This window comes from Struthio camelus, chromosome 4 (assembly GCF_040807025.1).
Source record: "Struthio camelus isolate bStrCam1 chromosome 4, bStrCam1.hap1, whole genome shotgun sequence".
NCBI lineage: Eukaryota > Metazoa > Chordata > Aves > Struthioniformes > Struthionidae > Struthio > Struthio camelus.
This window is the reverse complement of record NC_090945.1, coordinates 4,717,292-4,738,128: the sequence shown is the minus strand read 5'-3', so window position 1 is coordinate 4,738,128 and position 20,837 is coordinate 4,717,292. Positions and strand designations below refer to the sequence as shown.

General features: G+C 43.3%; 1 protein-coding gene across 14 annotated transcripts in view; it reads left to right on the top strand.

Annotated features, from left to right (window-relative positions):
* Positions 1-20,837, top strand: part of EPHA5 (EPH receptor A5) — a 214,683-nt gene that overhangs the window by 35,657 nt on the left and 158,189 nt on the right. For all 14 annotated transcript variants that reach the window (XR_011140751.1, XM_068941125.1, XM_068941123.1 and 11 more), the window contains exon 3: positions 6,987-7,650. Coding sequence is in view for 13 of the 14 variants with exons in the window: in XM_068941125.1 (XP_068797226.1) it covers positions 6,987-7,650 (664 nt within the window). In the remaining variant the exon portion in view is untranslated. The remainder of the gene's footprint in view (positions 1-6,986; positions 7,651-20,837) is intronic.

Below are 20,837 nucleotides of genomic sequence, written 5' to 3'. Positions count from 1 at the left end.
TATGGAAATTGTGAGCTCCCAGGCAGTTACAATTGCCCTGGCATTTAAAGGTTTTGACAAACGTTGGGTCAAATACTCTTTGCATTGAACTCCCTGTAATTTTTTTTGCTCTGTTTTCTGCCCTTAAAATGCGTTCCCAAAATCAAAGAACAGGTAGACACTATGTGGAAATCTCTGCAGCTTTTGCATCGTAGAGATGAACGTTGATATTGTGAAAGAGAAGTTCATCCATACAAATAATAACCATTACTGATTTGGTAGTAGAGGTTAGAAAAATGTGTTTGGAGCTGAAAGAAATATTTTGGTTGTCACATTCATTCCTTTTATTTTTCTCCTCTACTATTTTCGTTTATATTCAGGAAGAGAGGATGCCAAATACTTGGTTTGGGAAATTGTCAAAATGACCATTTTCCTCTTCACTGATTTTTGTCCTCTCCCATCCTTTGCTAACTTGATCTGAGTTCATGAATTATTTTGATTCCTCCCCCCTCCCCCCCCACCTTGAGTAGAGTTTATTTACTGAAAAAAGTCACCCAGCTGTATTTTGGTTTCTTTCCACTATCCAAGTAGTAGAGGACTGGATGGAAGGTGTTGCAGATTTGTGTGTTAGCCAACACCCTTGCTTAGGATGGTACTCTGAAGCGGAATTTAAACTTCAGGCTTACGTAGCTGAATTGTCTTAAAAATTATGCTTAAAATGCTTAAAAATTGTCTAATAGCTGTGCTTAAACTGGGACCCTGGCCAGTGACCTGCTAGTGGTGGAGGTGAGTTGGGCAAAGCCGTGTCACCTTTTATTTTTATGTGGCAATGGCATATAGTGACATCATTTATCCTGTAAGGCTGGCACTGCTTGTCATGCCTCTACTCTGCTCCTGGCACTGCTCCCCTCTATCAGGAGAGCAGACTTGCAGTGTTGTGGCTGGTTATTGCCTTTTTATTTTTCCTGAGAGCTGCATGCACAGCTGGTGCACAGATCTCTGTCGTTTGCTGTGAGTGGGACAGGGTCCCCTGCATCCTTTCTTCTTGTAGTAGTCGCATCTCTGAGGCTGTTTCTCAGGGACACTGGTGGTTTGTGGCTGAACTGCTGACTTTTTTTCTTCAAGGCACTTGTCGAACGCTGTCCTACAGGAATTCATGAGGGGCTTGCATCCAATTCCTCACTGCGCACAGGAGGCAAGATTGAGGTTTCATATTGAAATGTTTCATTCGTGCCATGCTCAGTATGATGATGGTGGGATTCTGCCGCAGTCAGTAGAATGAAAATATGTATATGTATATACACACACCCTCTTGCTGATGTTCAAAACGGCTGTTTTGTACCCTTCCCTAAACCCAGGATCTGCAGGAGCGAATAAGGTGAATGTTAGGTTCTTGTTTTGCACTCGTTTTTGAGCAAGATAAAACTTTTTTTTTTTTTTTAAATAAAGGCTGACCCCCACACCCGGCAAAAACAAAGGTTCCCCTTTAGTCGTGGCTCTAGAGCTGAGTCATGCAATGTATCATAAGACTTGGGATAAAACTGGTAATATCGATAGGGGGTATTGAAGTAGTTGAATGTTGGGGCCAGTGTGTCTGTAAGCTGTTTTGCGGTAGATGAGATGGTGACATAGTCGCTCTTACTGTACAGCTACCACAGCTCTGTAAAAGCCGCAGTGCAGAAAAAAGATATGTGCAGAACTCTGCCTGGCTTGCACTAGAGATTTAGCCTTACGTAAGCTCACTGAAGTCAATGAAAATTACACAGAGGAGAGCCTGCTCAGATGCGCTTATTTGCTTTAACTTTCTAATACAATAGCAGGTGAGAAGCTGGCAAGCAGCTAAAAGAAGAAAGTTCTTGGGTTTTGTGATGGGAGGAGAGCAGCGAAGGGAGGGAAGGAGCAGGTTGTGAGAGGAAAAAGTCTGGTTGGAGGAGGAAATGTGCATGTCGGAGTGGGCTGGAGGCTATTTATTGGTAGCCAAATCTTGACATGAGCTGCATAAATGGAAGTCAAAGAGCTGCCCAAATATTCCTGGGATGAAAGACAGGGTAGACTGCATGATCAGCATGGAGCAGGATGTTGGGCCAGTCTTGTCTTTCTGGAAGGGCAATGGGTTTTCCATTACAACCTGACATCGGTGTTGTATAGGCCCGCGTCACGCTGCTCTCTGCACTAGCGTGGTCACGCTGGGTTCGACAGCCATACCTCAGAGTAAAAATAATCCTCCTCTCTCTGGGCAAAATGTACAGAGCATCTTGGGTGTTTCCACGTATTACAAGCCAGTGATGTGAGATTTGGGCTAGGCTTGCCTTTGCAGTAAGGGTCCAGGTTTAGCATGGTTGCTGCTGCAGGGATCAGCACTGGTGACAAGGTGCGGGGGCTTACGATCCTTGCAGTTGTTTTACTGTGTCTGAGCAGCGGGCTGTGAAATGCACTGTCTTCCCAGGGTCCAAGGTGATCTTCCTATTCTTTTGGAAAGTGTGTGTTGTGTCGGGGCTGCCTCAGCCCAAATACCTGACTATATTTACGTGTGTTGACGCCACGTGGCAGCCCTTCAGGCAGGCTGGGAGGCTCATCTGCTGGGACAGTGAGGTAGAGTGTGCTGCAAACCAGTGCTTATTAATCAGTAGAGTGCCATTCCTAAAGAGGAGTACGAAAATTGGGACACACATTCCTGGAGGGCTGAAAATGCTGTTTTGATGTGTTTTCAGATCTTTTTGCGATGAATTTTAAACTGTGAGAACTACCTGGAGCTCTAGTTCTTTGTGAAGTACGTGAAGAAGCCAACAAAGAAAAGCATAGGAAAAGTAAAGCTGTATTCAGTGTGTGGAGCTGGTGGACTAACATGGATAAAGAGGCTAGAGCCACTGGTCAAACTAGCATGTAGAGGCAGGAGGTAGAGTTGTATATACGTGGTGGAGAAGGCCCAGTGGGAAGGAAGATGCAGGGGAGGATGAAAAAGGAAACAACATAATTATTTTTTTCCCCCGAAGGAAAGAGTGAACATACATAAATGCTTTTCGAATTTTGCCTCTTTATGGCAGCAGATAGCTGACTTGCCATGCCGTATCACATAGCTCCACATGGTGGGGTGGAGAATGAAATGGCAGATGACCAATGGGAGAGGAAGAGGCTCTGCATATGAGGGAGCCTGTGAAGTAGCCAGTGGGAACAGAGGAGACTGGAAAATGTGTTAGTGGGAGGTAGGCAGGGGTCCTGCTGGAAAAGTTTCTGCTAAGTTCTGGGAACCCGTTTGCTTAATGCTCTTAAGCCTTCCCCTAAGACACCTAGGATTTTGTTAGACGCTTCATTTCTCACTTGGCAGCCCTGGGACATGGAATTAGGGAGATGCTTAAAATTTCCACATCACCTTTAGTGGTTGTTTCAAGGGGAGAACCATACTGAAAATTCTCTTTGCAATAACATTGCTTTGAAATTTTCATTCCCATTATTTGTTTTTGGGGCAGCAACCTTTTGCTGTGCTGTGGTAGCAAATTACAGTCCTGGAATCCTGGAGATTAGAAACAAGCCTCTGAGCAGCAGACAGTTGGTGAATGTGTTTTAAAATTGTCCATTTAACCCAAGGCCACTCCACTGAATGTTTTTTTAGCTCATATATTTTTAGTTAGATGTGTGATACCTTTGGCCTTTCCATAGGCAGACAGCCTGCATGAATTTCATGCTTCTTGTTGATGGAGCAGAGTGAGTCTTAGCTTCTGTTAACTCGCTAGCAGTAGCATACTAGAAATTTCTCATTCAGAAATAGGTCTTCTATAAATGATTTAATATCAGGACATTGAAATGCATTTGTATTTTCCTTCTTATGGCTATTAGAGACTTAGAGAAAACATTTAGCATTAAACTAATGTTGCGTTTTTGTTTTAATCCTGCAGATGGGGTTGACATATCTTAAAATACGTACTGCAGAGAGGAATTAAAACATTATACAATTTTTCAGTAGTACTTAATTTTTTCCATGCAAATATTTTCAGCTAGATTTTGTCATATTAATGCATTGAGTTTTATTTTTCATTAACCATTACAGCGCAATATTTCACCCTCTGGAGTTTGTAGCTTGCTTGTATTCCTTTGTTTGGAATGCTTGTCTGAGGTCTGAAATATTCAGGACATTGGGACCGTGCAGAAGGTGCAGGGGCTCTTCCCTCCATCGCCTCCTCATGCAAGGATGTAGAAGCAGAATGGTGGCAGGCTGACTGCAGTCTCCAGGGTGAGGTAGACCTGGCTGAACTAATCAGAAGAGAAAGAAATGGTGCACTCCTACATGCAGATAAGAAAGAAGAAGGTGGGATTAAGTGACGGAGCAGAGATTTTACACAATAGCGGCTGCTCTGATAAAATCTGGTCGACTCTCCCTTGAGGATTATACACAGATAAGCAGTCTTAACTCATTAGCACCTCCCGTTCCTCTTGCTCTCTGATGATTGCTTTAGGTTTGACAGCAGGCGGTGATGGCAGGACTTACTCTGATTCGGGGTACAGTGCTGGAAATGCAGCTCATCCTATGGTTGGAGATATTGGATGACATGTGCTTTGTTGTAACTGAGGTTAGACTCTAGCACAGTTAGTGTATTTATGCTTGGATCTTATTTCCTCATAGTGTTAAAAGTGCTCTCAGTGCATGAAAGAAATAAAATCATTGGATTTAGTTCTTGAACAAATAAGCTTTCTTCTACTTCTTCGCACCAACACAATTTCTGGATTTTGCTATGGAAATGAGCTTAATTTTGTAACTCTGGAGGGCATGATGGTTTTTTGAAAATTGATCTTGCAAGTATTAAACAAAAGAGTGACGTTTTTCTGTGGGTTGTTGGTGTGCTTTAGAGTTAGATCATTAGTGATATTATACTGCAACACCACAGTGACTGCAAACGTCAGTTCTCTGAAAACACACATTAGATGCTCCCTAAATGTCATCTAGGGTTACACTGTGTATTTTAGTACTATACATACACATCCCCCTCCCTAAAACTGTTCAGTCTAAGTGATTTCCAGCCCTCAAATGCTTCTCACCACCTTCTGCTGGAGTATAATGTTTCTCCAATAACTGTGCATTGACCCGCTTTTTCAAGAGGTCCTCTGACCTTCACCCAGAAAAAGCAAAGGTTGAAAGTCACTAAGGTCATCTGAATCTTTCCTGGGCTATACTGGGAAGTGCTCACCTGCACCCCTAACTGAGGAGGCCACGGTGGAGGGATACCCTCTTCATCATATGGAAACTTGCGAGGGTAGTAAAAATAAGTCTTTGGATTTACAGTGTCTTTGCTGTTGGAGCTGTTTCTAATTAACTGCCTCTCCTCAAAGTTAGGCCTGAATCCTGCAAAGATCTGTCTAGGTTTAGCCATGGGCATACCTCTAGCTAAGTCTGTGGGACTGCTGAGAAGGCTAAAGTGATGTATTTGTGTTCATTGTGGTAGGGTCAAGGCCTTTTTAAGCTTAGGGAAATCTGAAGGGTTTTGTTAGATGAAAATACAGCTTAGCATGAGGAAAAACTTCCTCAGGTTGGCTTCCTCGCTCAGAAGATGGGTGGTACATGTGAACTCTTTGCATCGCAGCAGTCTGATCTTTTGCGGAAATTGCATAAGTCTTGACTTTCGCCTGCCAGGTCAGGGAAGAGGCCCAAGTGGAGGAGAGGAAATGCTTTTCTGGTTCTGGCATTCATGACTCATTTTGTTCTTTAGCATCATGTTATGCTTTCATGCCACTTGTTGCTGTCTTTTTCATTTAAAATTGAAGTAAAACATTTTCATGAAAAAAAATTGATCCTGATGTTGACTCTGAGGGTGATCCCTGTCAGCTCTGTGGTATTGGTATTGGGGCTGAGAAGGCTCTTGGCTTTTTTTCAGGCTGTATCCACAATAAAAGGCTTGGTCTTTAATGTTACAAAATACTCAATTTGGAATATAGCTATTACCTTGCAACTGAGCAACTTTGCATTCTTACTTTATGCTGCGTTTGCAGCCCTAATTAGGAGCAAGCAGCAAAGTTGAGTAGAGGCACTGGGTGGATGGAAGAGGTCTTGGGAATTAAGCCCTTACTGATGAGCAGGCCAAAAATAGAGAGGAACAAAACTGAAATAATCATTGATTCTCCTGAGTTCTTTGTATTTGATGGGTTGATCTGACCTCTTAATGTGACACCTCAGCTCTCCAAAGCAGAGAGGAAACGTTAATGTTGCCAATTGCTATTACAGACACTGTTGCAGTGCTACTCGTTCTTATGTGCTGCACTGAGAAACAGCCTTTCTTCCAAGTGAAGGGCTTCAGAATGTGGCCAAAACAAAAATGAAGAAAACAGTTGCTACAATTCCATAAACAGCTGGGAGAAGTTAGAGCTGGAGCTCTGCTTAAAAACCTAAGTAGCACTCTCATAAGCAGCTCAAGATTTGCAGTTCCCTGTAACTCCTTTAGTTGGAAGTACTCTGATATCTGCCTGAGCAGAAACTCTAACTAGGGCTCTCGGGGAGCAAGGCCCACTTACTTTGTATACCACTCCACTGATTTTCTGGCAAGCTGTTCAAGGCAAGAGAGTAGCCTGGAGAGAGGTGGTTGTCTTCCCTTGCGTTGGGCAGTGATACAAGGATGTGGAAAGGAGGCAGGGGAGTTGGGGAGAGCTCGGACAGAGGGGCTGTAAATAGCTTCATTCTCCTATGTGGATACATTGGGAAAAGCCAACTCATGCCCCCATCTGCTTTTGTTTTGTCAGTTAAAGCAATAGTGGACAGACCTAACAGTGTGTTTTCCCACTTCTGAAATGTCTGAAACAAAAGGTTACAACTAGCAACCTTTTATATTTATTTTTTTTTTCATCTGACTTTATCAGGAACATGTCAAGCCTGCAGTATGGAAAAACTTGCCTTTTAAAACATTTTTTCCCCTAAAATTCCCCTAAACCTCTAAATCCCAAGGTGCCCTGCCATGGGAAAGCTAAGATTTTGGTGGAGTTGTAACTTTTTTTTTTTTTAAGTAATACTTTCTCTTTTTACACAGTGGGAAGAAATTGGTGAGGTGGATGAAAATTATGCTCCAATACACACATACCAAGTATGTAAAGTAATGGAACAGAATCAGAACAACTGGCTTCTGACCAGCTGGATCTCTAATGAAGGGGCATCTCGGATCTTCATAGAGCTGAAGTTTACCCTGAGGGACTGTAATAGTCTTCCAGGAGGGCTTGGGACTTGCAAAGAGACTTTTAACATGTACTACTTTGAATCAGATGATGAAGATGGGAGGAACATCAAAGAAAATCAGTACATCAAGATCGATACTATTGCTGCTGATGAGAGCTTCACCGAGTTGGACCTTGGAGACAGAGTTATGAAGCTAAACACAGAGGTGAGAGATGTTGGGCCCCTAACCAAAAAGGGATTTTACCTCGCTTTCCAGGATGTGGGTGCCTGCATTGCCCTGGTCTCGGTGCGCGTGTACTACAAGAAATGCCCATCAGTGATCCGCAACTTGGCCCGCTTTCCTGACACCATCACGGGAGCGGATTCCTCGCAGCTGCTAGAAGTGTCAGGCGTCTGCGTCAACCACTCAGTGACTGATGAGGCACCAAAGATGCACTGCAGTGCCGAGGGGGAGTGGCTGGTGCCCATCGGGAAGTGCTTGTGCAAGGCAGGGTACGAGGAGAAGAACAACACCTGTCAAGGTAAGGGTTTGCGGGAAGGGAGCTGTGCCGATGCCATTGGGATGATGTGCAGTCTTGGCTTGGTTCTCTTGCACCCCTCCCATTGCTTCCTGTTACATCCGTATTTCACACCTAGTGGAGCTGAGGCTGGTGAACCGGATTCTCACTTCCACTGAGGTCCCTTTGAATGACTGTGGTATTGCGGAGAGGCCTTAGCTGGGTTTAATGGGACTTGCTGCCTATCGATGGGACCCGCCAGTGCTTTGGGCATGTGGACAGTGAGAATCTGGCACACCGCTGTTACTTGTGGAGCAGTGTACTGTTGGGCCCATGAGGGGATTGCAGTCTCATCTGTTACTTGAACCTGGACATTATTTATACTCAGGGTAGGGATTTTCCCATGAATGTTAGAAACTTGAGTTCTTTTCTCTGGACTATTGCAGGGAATATTTGAAATTAACTTCCATATACAAGATGCATTTTGTTCTTCTATGTGAAGGAACATGCATTTCTCTTTATTTCTTTATGAGAAAAAAAGATTTTGATATGGTGTGAATTGTTTTGATTTACCCTGCTCGTAAACAGTTTAATGCAAAGTTGCTCAGCTGCTTAGAGTTAAATCTAAAGCCCCACTCATGCAAATACTTCCATATGTGCTGAAATTTGCACACAAGCAGCTGGTAGAGATGTCTGGGATTGCTGGTCAGAGTAGATCTCTTGGATCATTGGGGTCTCAGCAAGAAATTTAGGTATCTGAAGCTTAAGACCTAACAAAGAATACTTTTAAGTCAGTGCCATGTAAAATGAGGTTATGTGCTGTTGGAATATAGCTTGTTGTATTAGATAGATGTGTGTAAAATATGCACTTCTGTTGTATAATGGGTAGCTTGGAAGAAAACCTGTATGGGCATGAATTAGAAAAGAAGATTTCAATGCAGTTTGCTTTTTGGAAAATTGTTATTATTTATTGATTGTAAATCCCATCTTACTTCCTTGTACTTGGAGACACTTTCTAAGAAAGAACCTGTGGCTTATTGGGGAAGCAGAGAGATTCTGCCTTTTCTGAAGGTAGCATTACATTTTCTCTTCAGCTCACTCCAGGTGTTCATAGTGTTGGTGCAAAGGACAGGTAGCCCATATGCAAAGTAAACTGTGGCCTTGATCCTTTAGTCCTCAGTCACACACCATTCCCCTGAAGATTTTAAAGTTCAAGTCTCTTCAAGAGTTGACTAGGATAGAGGGTGAAGGTATATTCATTTTTCAGAGAGGCGTTCTCTAGTAACATGCAGAATGTGTTTTTTGACTGGGATGTTCTCTTTTTCTATGAGAAGATTTGCAGCAGGCATTGCAGAATCTGTCCTGGTTTTGCTATCCTTGTGCCGGTAAAGATCTCTCTTCCACATGTGGGTTAACTGCGAGTCTGACTTGGTATTTGATACTATAACAAAGGGAACAAAGATCACAATTAGCCCAAACTGAGGACGTCTTGGCCTACCTCCCTCATCTGCAACAATCAGACATATTATCAAGGATATGCTTCTATGTAGCTAAAAAAATTGTGTCCCAAAGTAGCATGCGCTGTTTGGGTGCCATGTCTAGACGCTGGCTTCAGTCACCTATGAGAGTTTTTGGGGCAAATGGGTACATCCGTTGGTTCTCATTCAAAACCTGCACTTGTACACTGCTTGAGCAGGATGCAGCATCTCTGAGCGAGACTTGGAAGAGCTCTATTTGGAAGAGCTGGGCTGGGCCAGCAGAGAAGCAACATCTCTGGCAGTTCTGAAATGATCATGTGGAGTACGCTTTCAGAAGCCGTAGGTGATTTGGGATTCTGCTTTTCATTTCCTTTTTTAAGTCACTTGGGAGGAGAGCGCCTAGTAATAGGATAGTAAACTTTGCAGCCCATAAGCAGAGTAAGTTACACTGAGGAGTAGATGCTGAGTGCATTTTGCCTCTGTAACTGCATTGGTACGAGTGGCTTTTTCCCAGCCTGACTGGCATTCAGGGAATGCGCTTCATGCTCCTGGCTGTCATAATGATGGTTTCAGCACTCTACAGTGCAGCTATGACAAACACCTGAATAACTTCTGACCTTTGGTTTGTAAATCATTTATGCACGTTTGCAAGTGGTCTCTTGCTTTGCTTTCACTTAAACAGGTTATTACTGACCACGCTTTGGGAAATGGAGCATTTCCAACCCAGAAGAGCCTGGCATTGTTTATTAAAACTTATCCTACAAAGATGACATTTTCCAAGCTCTAGTGTCACGTCTGGACAAGGCAGACTACACTCTTTTTATTAGAGACGATGTAAATCCCAGTCACCCTCAGAAACATATGGGAACTATTGAAATCCCTTCTGCCTACAAATCATTAATTGGCAACGATGTTCTGAATTCATCATCTTGTCAGCAGGGTTCCTTTTGAAGGAGGCAGTGACAGTAACAGCTGAGCAATTTCTCTCGCTTGGGACAGTGAGGTTGTAAATATGACATGGTCTAATCTCCTTATATAATGTGTTCACTCTTTCAATTAATGTAGGCAGCTAGGTAGTATTTACTTTAAAGAACCCGAACTACTTATATTTTACACTTCTTATAGCAACATGGCTAATTTATCAGCAGCTGCTGTGTTGATAATCAGAGGTAAATCGTGACTGTTTTGGGACATGCTTATAAAGGACCAATGTTAAGGTTCATTACTCACAAGAATAAGTTGCTGTACTCGTTAAAAAGAAAAATGAAAGACGTTCTCTGTGACTTCTTGGACTGATTTCCACAGCAGTGACCTGGTGCATCTAAAGGAGTTTATCGGTTACTGGTTTGGCCCCAGTTCTGCCCATGCTGTCTGAATGGGTCCTTGAGAAATGTTCCTGAGTGTTTTCACTGGCTGGAAAATGCCCGATTTCAAGTCTCTTTGGTTGGGCCTGCCTAAAAGAAGGCCATCTCCTGGCGCTTCTCTGTTCCTATTGAGATCTGTTCTCTGTATTCAGCCTCACCTTCAGCCCAGTGTGCTTCAGTGAGAAGCAAAAACCACTCATTTTCGTCCCCATTAAAGGCTCTAGAGCCCATGCTATTGGAAGGGAGGGGCTGCTGGCACATAAACCTAGTGAGACCCAAATAGTGGGTCCTAGCAGTGACCATGGGGCTGCAAATGCAATTGATTTGCAGAGTGTGGTATTTTTGCAGCTGCTTTTCAAAGCCAAACCACAGATTAATTAAATTTTTGCCTACAAAAAAAGAAAAAGTTCATTGAATTAGAGCCAAACTGAAAAATCAGGGAATGAGTTCAGAAGGTTGTGAGGTTCTCCTTTCCAAGAATCAGTGCATGCTGCTACTTTGAGACATCAAAAGGAGTGCAGCCAGTTTTAGCTAGCTACAAGGTATGGCCACGATTATAGATGTTACAGAGCTGGACAAAATAATGGCGGGGGAAAAGAACCTCAGGTAAAATCTTAACTTCAGTGACAACCTTAATGCCTTCTGAGGAAAGAATTTCAAAACTGGAAGCTGGACAGAGGACGGTTGGGCTGTGGCTTTCTGCGTTTTAGAAAGGAATTGCTTCTGGAAGAAATATTTGGATTATTTTTGTAAAACAATTGTAGTATGTTCTAGCCCCTTTATTCTCTTTAATACTGACATTTTTATTGATTCTTTTTCGCTAAATCAGTTTTACTGAACATACCTCTGTGCATTTACAAATAATACTTATTTTTGCTGATTGTTCACTCTGTGTTTTGTAATGCAGCCCAGCTATTGCCAAGAGAAATGAGAATTTCCTGTAGGAAACAAAGATCTCAGCAAAAACCCATATTCACTTTTTTTTTTTTTTTTTTTTTTTTACTCAAGACTTAATTAAAACTAATAGACAAAGGTAGCCAAGTTTATGTAGATCAAAAGTTTACCTGCCGAATCAATTCCGCAGTGATTTTCTTGCTGACTGATTGGAGGCAAAATGGAGTTACTCATCTTCCTCTGAGAGCAGTGCAATCAGTGCAGACATTTGAAGGAACTTTTCCAGAGTGGTGATTGCCCCCCTGTTGATCAGCTACTAGAAAGATACTCAGAGGCAATTGTCTTTTGGAGCTGGGCAGAAGCAGGCAGCCAGAGACAGTGACCTGCAGTCAGTGGGTAGCAGAAAGCGCTATCTGTGCAGACTTTGGGGGCAACCAAAGGCAATGACAGCACCATGCTTGACGACTATCTAGTTCCTCTGAGTCTGCATAACAGGTATACCAGAGGCCTGACTTGGGAATGAAACGCATAGGCGATACTGCAGTAAAAATAACTGTTCTTTTACAAACAAATTCGGTGTGTGGGCTTCCCCAGGTGGCACTGTGCTGAAGCTCAGCTATTAACTTCTCTGTTCCTTTGTTTCTAGGAAATGGGAACATGCCACTGCACAGATAACCTTGTTTTGGAGTTTGAGCTTTGACTGCAAAGCAGCTAACGTTTCTCTTTTTGCTTCCAAGGCAGAAACAGAAGAGGGCAACTCTTCAAATCCCTCCAGAGCTTGTCTGCACACCCCTCCTCATCTGGTCAGCTCAGTCCTCACTTTAAGCTGTTAGCTAAATTCTGCCTGTCTTTTGGGAGCTTTCCCAGCTGGGACTCAGGTGAATAAGGCGAGCCTGCTTTACCCTTGTGGTAGAGCAGAGAGCAAGCTAAGTCCAGGGATTAAAATAAATAAATAAAAAGCTCTTCTTAATTGTTCTACTGGGAGGTGATTACATGGCAAGAAAACATTGATGGAAATATTCAGTATATGGAAAATACTGAATTTGGAAGTAGTCTTGCCCCTCCAGGGAGTTCTTTGCCCATCATTCATATTTCTCAAGCATTTTTCTGATTAAAACCAAATTGTCTGGGAGTATAGGAGTATAGTATAGTAGATGTTTGTGTAATTATGAGCTGAAGTGCCTAGTTAATTTTAATTAGGCACAAAACCAACCCGACCAACATCAGAATAGCTGAATTTTTGACTGCCCTTATATGTATTACCTTTTCAAATGTAAAGAAAATGACTTGAATGCTGCATTACAGCAAAAAGCACTTGTCACTGGAGGGGAAATGGTTTTATTCTGTAGAGAGACAGGCACATGTATAGTTAGGTATTTTGTTCTGCAGTTGAAATACCTTATGAGCAGGGAAATAATTTCCACAAATCAAAACTGTATTGCAACAGGAGTGATAAAATACTACTTTCTAATTTTGCACATCTATTTGCCTTCATTATAAGAAGCATGGTCTGTGCATGCACCATATATTGTGCTTTGCTAATGAGTTGTAACCTTCTGTACTTAGTATGTTCATGACCCCTAATGGCTTTGAAGATCTTGTTCTCATTCTACAGCGATGCTTTTAAGTCATTACTTTGCCTGACTTAACCTTATTGTTCCTTGCAGTGACTGCTATGCAGTCACCTTCCAGGAGGGCAATTAAGGAGTACTAAAGTATGGACTGAGCAGCACAATTAAAACAGGTAGGAGAAGGGTTTGGAAACAGCTCAGCAAGTGTGAATTGTAAAGGTCATATTTGCTTCTTGCTCAATTGATATTTTGGAACAAATTTTAGGATATATGTTTTTTTTTTTTTTTATCTGTTTCCAGATAACTACCTGATACTTAGTTGAATACTGATTTTGTTTGCTTCCTTCAGCATCCTTGAATATAGGATGTGCACTGGTAACTTAGGAAGTTATTTTTTGAAATGTGGAATGGGAGAGGTGGGGCAGGAGGAAATACATGCTAGCCATGGTGCCCTTTGGTTCCTTTGTCACTTTGTCTCTGAGTTGTTTGGAAGCAGCTTGTTTGTTTATTGTGCTTTTCAGAAACAGTCGAGGACTCTGGACAAATACTTACTTATAAAACATGTGAATACTGGTTGGCAATATAATAGATTTAATTGTACTGATATAAGATACAGCTGCCCCCACCCTTCCACTCTGCTCCGTTGCTGGAAGTCGTGGCTGTCGTTGCAGAACTGGATAGCTTGCATGCTGGCTGAAGTGACCAATGGAGGGTTTGTCTTAATGCCCCTGCCTGGGGCAGATGAGGCATGGGTGCTATCCCTGGGTGCTAATCTTCAGCAGAAGGGTGTCTGCAACCCCTTAAACTGCCACAGAGCTGCCATAGCTTGTCTGTCAGAACCCACGTTCCACAAAATCAATATTAAGTATTAAAGTGAAGTGGTACTATCGCATGTTTTGTTCATAATGCAGGTTTTCAGTTTTGTATTCCTCATTTAGGAGAACTTAGCGGGAGTTAATGATGTGTTGACATTTCAATTATATGCTTTTTCTCTTGGCGTGCTTTATATCTTGACCGTTTTAACTTACCTTGGGATAACATTGAGGTTGACCTCTAGGTCCCACAAAACGAAGCTAGAATTTTGCCTTTTATGTACCGATTTGCAGCTGATATTTTATTAATTTTAGCTGCATAAAATTGTGCCCTGTGTAAGGTGAGCTGCTGAGTAGAATGCAATGCAGACGTCTCCAGAATGAGGTGAATTATCTTGTGATAGAAACAGAGGTGCCCACTTATTTTGTCAGAATTTTCCTCATTTTTATCAGTGAAGAAGTTAATCTAGCATAGACACAATGATATCAACAGAAAGTACATAGTTAAGGTTGTATTGAGCTCAATACTGATGTGCCTCCATTTTTAATTTCCCTCAGGATGACGATGAAGTTGTTAATACTGGAAGTCACAGAGTGGGAATAGGTGTTACATTACCCCAAACCGTGTACCCAAAATAGATTAAAGAAAAAAGATGATGCTAGCCATGAATGTCCTTTATTACTTTCATATACCTGTCTTACCTTTACAAATGTGTTTTTAAAAAACAACTGAAGTTTGAAGAATTGGGATTTAAGTTGACAGCTCTCTTCTTGCTCTAAATGATGGTAGATAAAGTTAAGGCAAAAGAAGATTTTCTTTTTTTCCCCCCTCAAAATCCAAGCTCTAAGCACTGCAACTCAGTGGCATTATCAGACAAAATCCAGTGGATATCTGGAGGCGTGAGACAAGACCATCCCTAGTTGCATGCCTCTGCTGCTGTGCTTGAGGTCACCTCCCTGAAAGCAGAGCCAGTGGGAGAGGATATGTATCTGCAGCTCTGCCACCTCGCTTGTCACACACGCAACCTGCTACGGTGGGGATGGCTGGCGATCGGCTCCTGCTGCAGTGATGGACCCCTCCCAGGAGACGTGGGCATTGTGAGTGTCCTGTTGGCACAGCAAGGCTCAGAGGTGCCTCCTAAGACAAGACCTTGTGGTGTTGCACTTTGAGAGCAGTTTGTAAGCAGGTTAGCTGGCACTTCGGATTTGACCCTTTCAGTGTAGTGAAAGGAAGTTAATACAAGCCGAGTGTGAAAATATGAAAATGACAATATGAAAAATACTTCATGTCATTGAAAGGGCTTTTCTCCAGGGTATTTTGAAGGAACTACTTTTTGAATGGAGGTCAGAGTCACTGTTCCTTATTGAGCAAATGACTGCCGTGGGGAAGAGGTTGAGTTGTTCAGTACCGCCCAGAGGCTAGAGCCCAAACTACAGCTCTGGCCATCAATGCTGTATTTTATTCTGCATGCTCTTTTGTGATTTTAGAGTAATGTAAAACCCTTGTAAGATCGTGCCTATCTGGGTGGATTCTCTGGGAAGGGCTGGACAGCAGTGCACAAACTTACTATTCCTCTAAGGCTGGAGTTTCAATAGAAGTCATCTTTGCAAAGGTTTTTTCAAGCTGTGAAAGGTGCTCTCCTTATCTTGTTCTTGTTCTTTTTTTTCTCCTTTCTCTTTTCCTTCTTGTAGACACGTTTTCCCTCCCTCCCCCCCCCCCCATTTAAAAACCTTCACCTTTTACTTTAGGCCATTAGAAACTTTCCTTTCAGAAGCATCAGACACTCATCAGCATTTCCTGAAGCCAATGGGTGCTCAGCACTTCTGCGCATTAACTAGGCTGTTTGCTTTTGTGCCTTAAAATTAGGTACTTCCTTTCCGAAAGTTTTTGGCCTGAAGGTGCATTTTCTGAACAGGACTCTCAGGCAAACGAAAGCTGCTGTGTCGTGCAGAAGCCATGCAAAGCAATCCATAGCTGCCTGAAGGTCCCTTTCACTGCCAAAGCCATGGCGTTTTTGAGAATTGGACCTTGTGCATATAGACAAAAAAAGCATACCCTGCATCAGCACGTTCCCTCTGGTACCTCTGCTTGTCTGTGACTGGTATTACTGAAATAACGTGAGCATTCCTAGGGAAGCAATAACATCTTTATTGAACTTCGGAGTCACAGTTACTGTCCACCGAGTGAAATGGCTGCCTTGAGCGTGTTCATAAGGATCCCTTTTGCTACGGTGCTAGTTCTCCAAATAATATGTTAGATGCCTTGCACGTACTTGGATAGTCTGTCATCCAGTTATAACAGCGGCAGAGGTCACAGCATTGTGTTAGAAAGCTGCCTGGAAAGGAAGCTTTTTAATTACTGCAGAGCAAATGGAAAAGCTGTTCCCTGAGTGAGTGGGGAATGTGCTAATTTGGTATTTGGCGGAAGCAGCCTGTGGGTTGCAGCTTCCCAGCTCTGAGCCGCTTTGCAGATAGTCCGCTACCCAGACAGCGATAGAACCAGGATGGTGGCCTTCATTACTGCCAGAGCTCGGTGCCAAATGGGCTCCACACAGGTTTGGGAAATACCAGTGATGCTGAGAGTTTGGGATAAGGGCCATGATTGTATAAGTATAAATCAAAGGTGAGTGATCATGTTAATTACTGGGCAAAATCCATAGTAGCGGAGAGGAAGTGGTTCAAGGTGACATGGGGTGCTGCATGGTGATGAGGAGTGCTGTAGTGAATCATGAAGGTCCCTGGATGCCCTGTGACCCTGTGTTGGTGGGGGTTCCTGCTCGGTGTTGACCCCCAGCAGGTTAAATGTGTGATCTCTCTGAGGGGGAGGAAATCCCTACAGCAAGGTGTTTGTAGAAGGAATTTGAAGTAAAAATGGCCAAAAACTCCGTGGATGCTGCGGCAAAAAGAGAGTCAGGGGATCCTCCAGTACCAAGTAGGATGTTCCTCTGGGCTTATGTGTGCATATGAAAGTTTGGGTTGACTTTGCTAGGTAGGGGGTAAATGTATGGACGCTGTTGAGAATTCACTCTTTCTGTCCTACAGACTTTGGGGTGGGGGCTTTTTTGGTCTTTTTTTGATCAGAGCTTGTTATACTGTTCAATAGAGCAAGCAATTAGCAAGAGACCTTCTAGAAGTGAAATGCATGGAAACGGCTACAAACGTCTGCAGAAAAAGGCAGGTGTCTTTGTTCTTTTATGAAATAATCTTTGCCTTTCTGCTTACCCAGACTCCTTAGGCTCAGATAAAAGCTTTTCTCCCTTTCCCGTGGACAAGCCTGATCTGTATTATTTATTTATTTCCAAAGACTTTTTAGAAGAGCTTTTACATTACTTTGTTGCTCTCACAGTTCAAGCATGATTTAATATGTCAAAACTAGTTTGCTTAACCGGCCTTGATTGTCTTGCATACTTCCACTAAAACAGGGCAGTCATCTTTCCAGGCATATTGCTGGTGAGACAAATGAAGTGTCACACCAGTTCAGGCTTGCTCTTGTATTGTGACAGCAGTAGCTTCCTCTGACAAAATCAGCAGCGGACAATTTAGACAGTGGTAACACCATTGGACACATCTTGGGTCAGAGCAGTGCGGGCCCACACACACAGCTGCAGAGACAAGCTTATGCTTGAGATACTTAATCGATCATTCACGTGAAAAGGAATTTTGGTCCAGATTGAGAGTCTGGCTAGTACCAGAGGGAGACAGAAACCCCACCCTGCTGGTGCCTGCGCTCGTGTAGCCTTGCTGAAGTAGCGCTTGGAATCCCTACTCCAAACTGATACAGCTCAGTGCAGGTTTCCTGGCAAAAGTTAGCTGCCACGTGATCTTGTACCTTCTCCTGTCGGTGAGGATTTTGCCATTGATTTTGATGGGAGGAAGACTAGTTCCTTACAATACATGCCTAATAATTAAAATGATTTCGTGGCCTAGGTCTTACTTAAGAGTGTTATATTGACTGCCGGTAAAGCACAGGCTGCAGGATAGGAACTTAATTTATAATAATTTACATAACTGAGATCCGACCTATTTCTCAGATAGTGGTGTGATCCTAATCTGGTCCAAACTTCCTGAATGTTACGTACAGTCTTTCTCTTTATGGTGATGGTCTTCTCACCTCTTGCAGGGGGACACAGGGAGACGCTACTCCTTAAAATCTCCTAGGGAAGAAGTCTGGAATCACTCCTTGCTCTTATTACAGTTTAAAATGGCATGTCAACCCTTTGGGCCTGCTTGCAAGATTTTTGTGCATCATAGGAAGCATTCCCTAAGCTGCTGTTGCTGCAGAGCTGTGCGCTCACCTAACTTTTGCTTTGCACTTGGCATCTTTTCGTTGACTCCTTTGGCTGTGTTGATAATACGTACTCAGCAACGAGGTCAGACATCTCCTTGTGCAGTGGTGTGTGTAGCACTGGTGTGCTCTGTGGGATTTTCACTCTGGTGCGTGGGATGGCTGCCAGATGGAAATCTGGTGCTTGGGGGTAAGGAAAATGAGTGTATGATTCTGTTATTGACTGAGCTTTGAGCGCAGCTAATGGCATTGACAAGAGCTGTGCCATTCTGATGGCGAAGGCAGAAAGCCATGCACTGACTCTAAAATGTAGCATGTTAAGTGCACTGGCAGAGAGGGGGGCCTGTGCCCCGCCAGACTCTTCCTTGCATCGTATCATAGGGTGGAGTCCTCCTGTTTGATTTCGTGGCTTCCCAAGTGATTAATGGGACAGAAGAGTGCTTGGGGAGTGCGGGAGGGTGCGGGGAAGCCTACCTTTTAGTGTTTTGCCAAGAAGATAAAAGACTATGCTAGATCTGACCTCAGCACATGAAGCAGTTGGCCAGTGTTGTCTGAAACTTCATATCCTGACTGTGAACGCTTAATGTTGGTTGAATGTGTGCTGTAACACAAGGTATTTGCTAAGATTCTTGTATGTGACACCTTCTATATGTGTCCTAGCTGAAAGATTCAATTGTGCTGGTGCGTGCAAGCCTTTAGCTGTGCTTTTTGTGCACTGTACATGTGTTTCAGAACACACTAGTTCCGGTGTCCCGTGTTCCTTTAATATCGCATGTAACTTACAGGCTAGCAGCAAAACGGGTATTTTGCAAGAAAGCAAGACCAACCTGAACTAGAGTCAGCGTTTTCAGATGTAAGCATTTGCTTTTAGGTCAGAAACAGAAAAGCATTAGCCTAAGGTCCCAGCGTTTGTTTGGAGTGAGCTGGTGTAAGAATTTTATCACTCTGATCAGGAAGAAACCAAGGCTGTTGTCAAATGAGGAGAGTGATTTTTTTCCTGAGCAGACCCACAACCTTTGTGCCCTCCAGAAGACTGTGCTTTTAACTATATAGAAAATTCTGAATACAGGCATTTTTTATATGTAGCTGCCATTTGAAGCTATATAGGTGACTGCTGGAGGGGTAAGTGGGGGATCTCCTTCCATTCTCTTCATTGCAACCCAGAAAATGATGGAAAATAAAGCAAAAGCAGTGCATTGTTTTGCAAGGAATGCAAAGAACTGATGGCTGCAACACCACTGTCTCATGTCTAGGTTAAATAACAGAAAATAGATTGGGCTTCATTTGTTGGCCCCTCAGGTTTCTTCCTGCTCCCCTGTGATCCTTCTTTCTGGTAGCATGAAAAGCAGCATGGATATGCGCAGAGACTATTCTTATGGACTGGTTTGGTGGGGTGAAGTAGCCTTTGTCTTGGTATCACTTCAGCATCATCCCCAGTAAATGCACTGGCCTTCCACTTATCAACTGGATTCAGCCATTTCACTTCTACTGTGATGGGGACCCGCTAGTTCTGCTGGATGCAAGAAATTCCTGCCTGTGCCATCCAGTGCCCAGCTGCACTGGATCTCTCTCTGGGGAGGATGAGCTACAAACGTGTATAATAATTGATAAGCCTCATCAGAGCTGCTCTCCAGCTTGCTTAATAATCCATTTTTTACAGTAGTAAGGAGCAGGAATTTCGGAAAGAAGTTTAAGGAAACCTGCAGAGATTGGATTACAAACCCCCCTAGAGAAGTTTCCTGCACAGGTCGAAGTGTGCATTTGAAAGACCTGATTGTATAGCAGGATTAGTATTGTCATGCTTCTCATTGTTCTTGATTTTTAAATTCCAGGAGCCCCAGATTGTGGCCTGCCCACACATGGATCTGCACAATTGGCCAATAGGACAGCAGCGTTAACGGAGAGGTGCGGCTCTGGTGGTCAGTCCTTGGCGAATTCGGCCGTGGGAGTCTAAGACCTCCCTGTCTGCCCTACACGTTTGCCTTGGATCAGTACTGAGACAGCAGAGGTGGTATAATAAGATGTGCAGCTGCTTCTCAGCCTTTTCCCTGCTTACTCAGGAGATTTAGCGCTTTGAGATAAAGCCTGAGTTGGAATAACTGAAGGCAAGTTGCAAGGGTGGTGACTTGCAGCAGGGTTGGTCATGACCTATCTTACTAAGGCAAGATTTGCAAGACTGCCAGTGCGCTGTTAGAGCCCTCTGTAAAAAGGCAGTCACCTTTTATGTGCTTAGGGAAGGAATGATCTCTGCAACAACCATGCTGCACGTATGTCTGGAGGACTTCTGAGTCTGTGGAGATGTCGTAGGATTCGGCCAAATGTGTATTGTCTCTGTCTGTGTGCTGCCAGGCAGATGGGGAGGGCTCGTGGAAAGCCAGCTAGACCGTTTCTGTTTGTGGAGTTCCTTCCATGTTTTGTGTTGCGTACGTGCGTGCAAACAATGCAGGCTGCACATATGTAGACAAACGAGCACAGTCTCTTGGAAAGTTTGTTTATTGAGCAAAGGCTTCTGATTTAACCAATTCAGATTTTGCATGTTCCAGGGACTGATTCCCAGATGCCATTGGGAAAAGTGTCGGGCCACATTCAGATTAGCCTTATTGTTCCATAATATCTTACTGGAGTGCAAGGTTAATTAGTACCCTAGGCAATATGCATTATTCATCACAGCAATCAGGCTTTTCTTTTGTCGGGCTGTTGCATGCTGCAGATCATTCCTCTTCCCATAACGGCTCCTTGATATATTATTTTCATATTTAATCCTGTCAAATCGTATATGTGATAAATAAATTATGTGGGCACTCTGC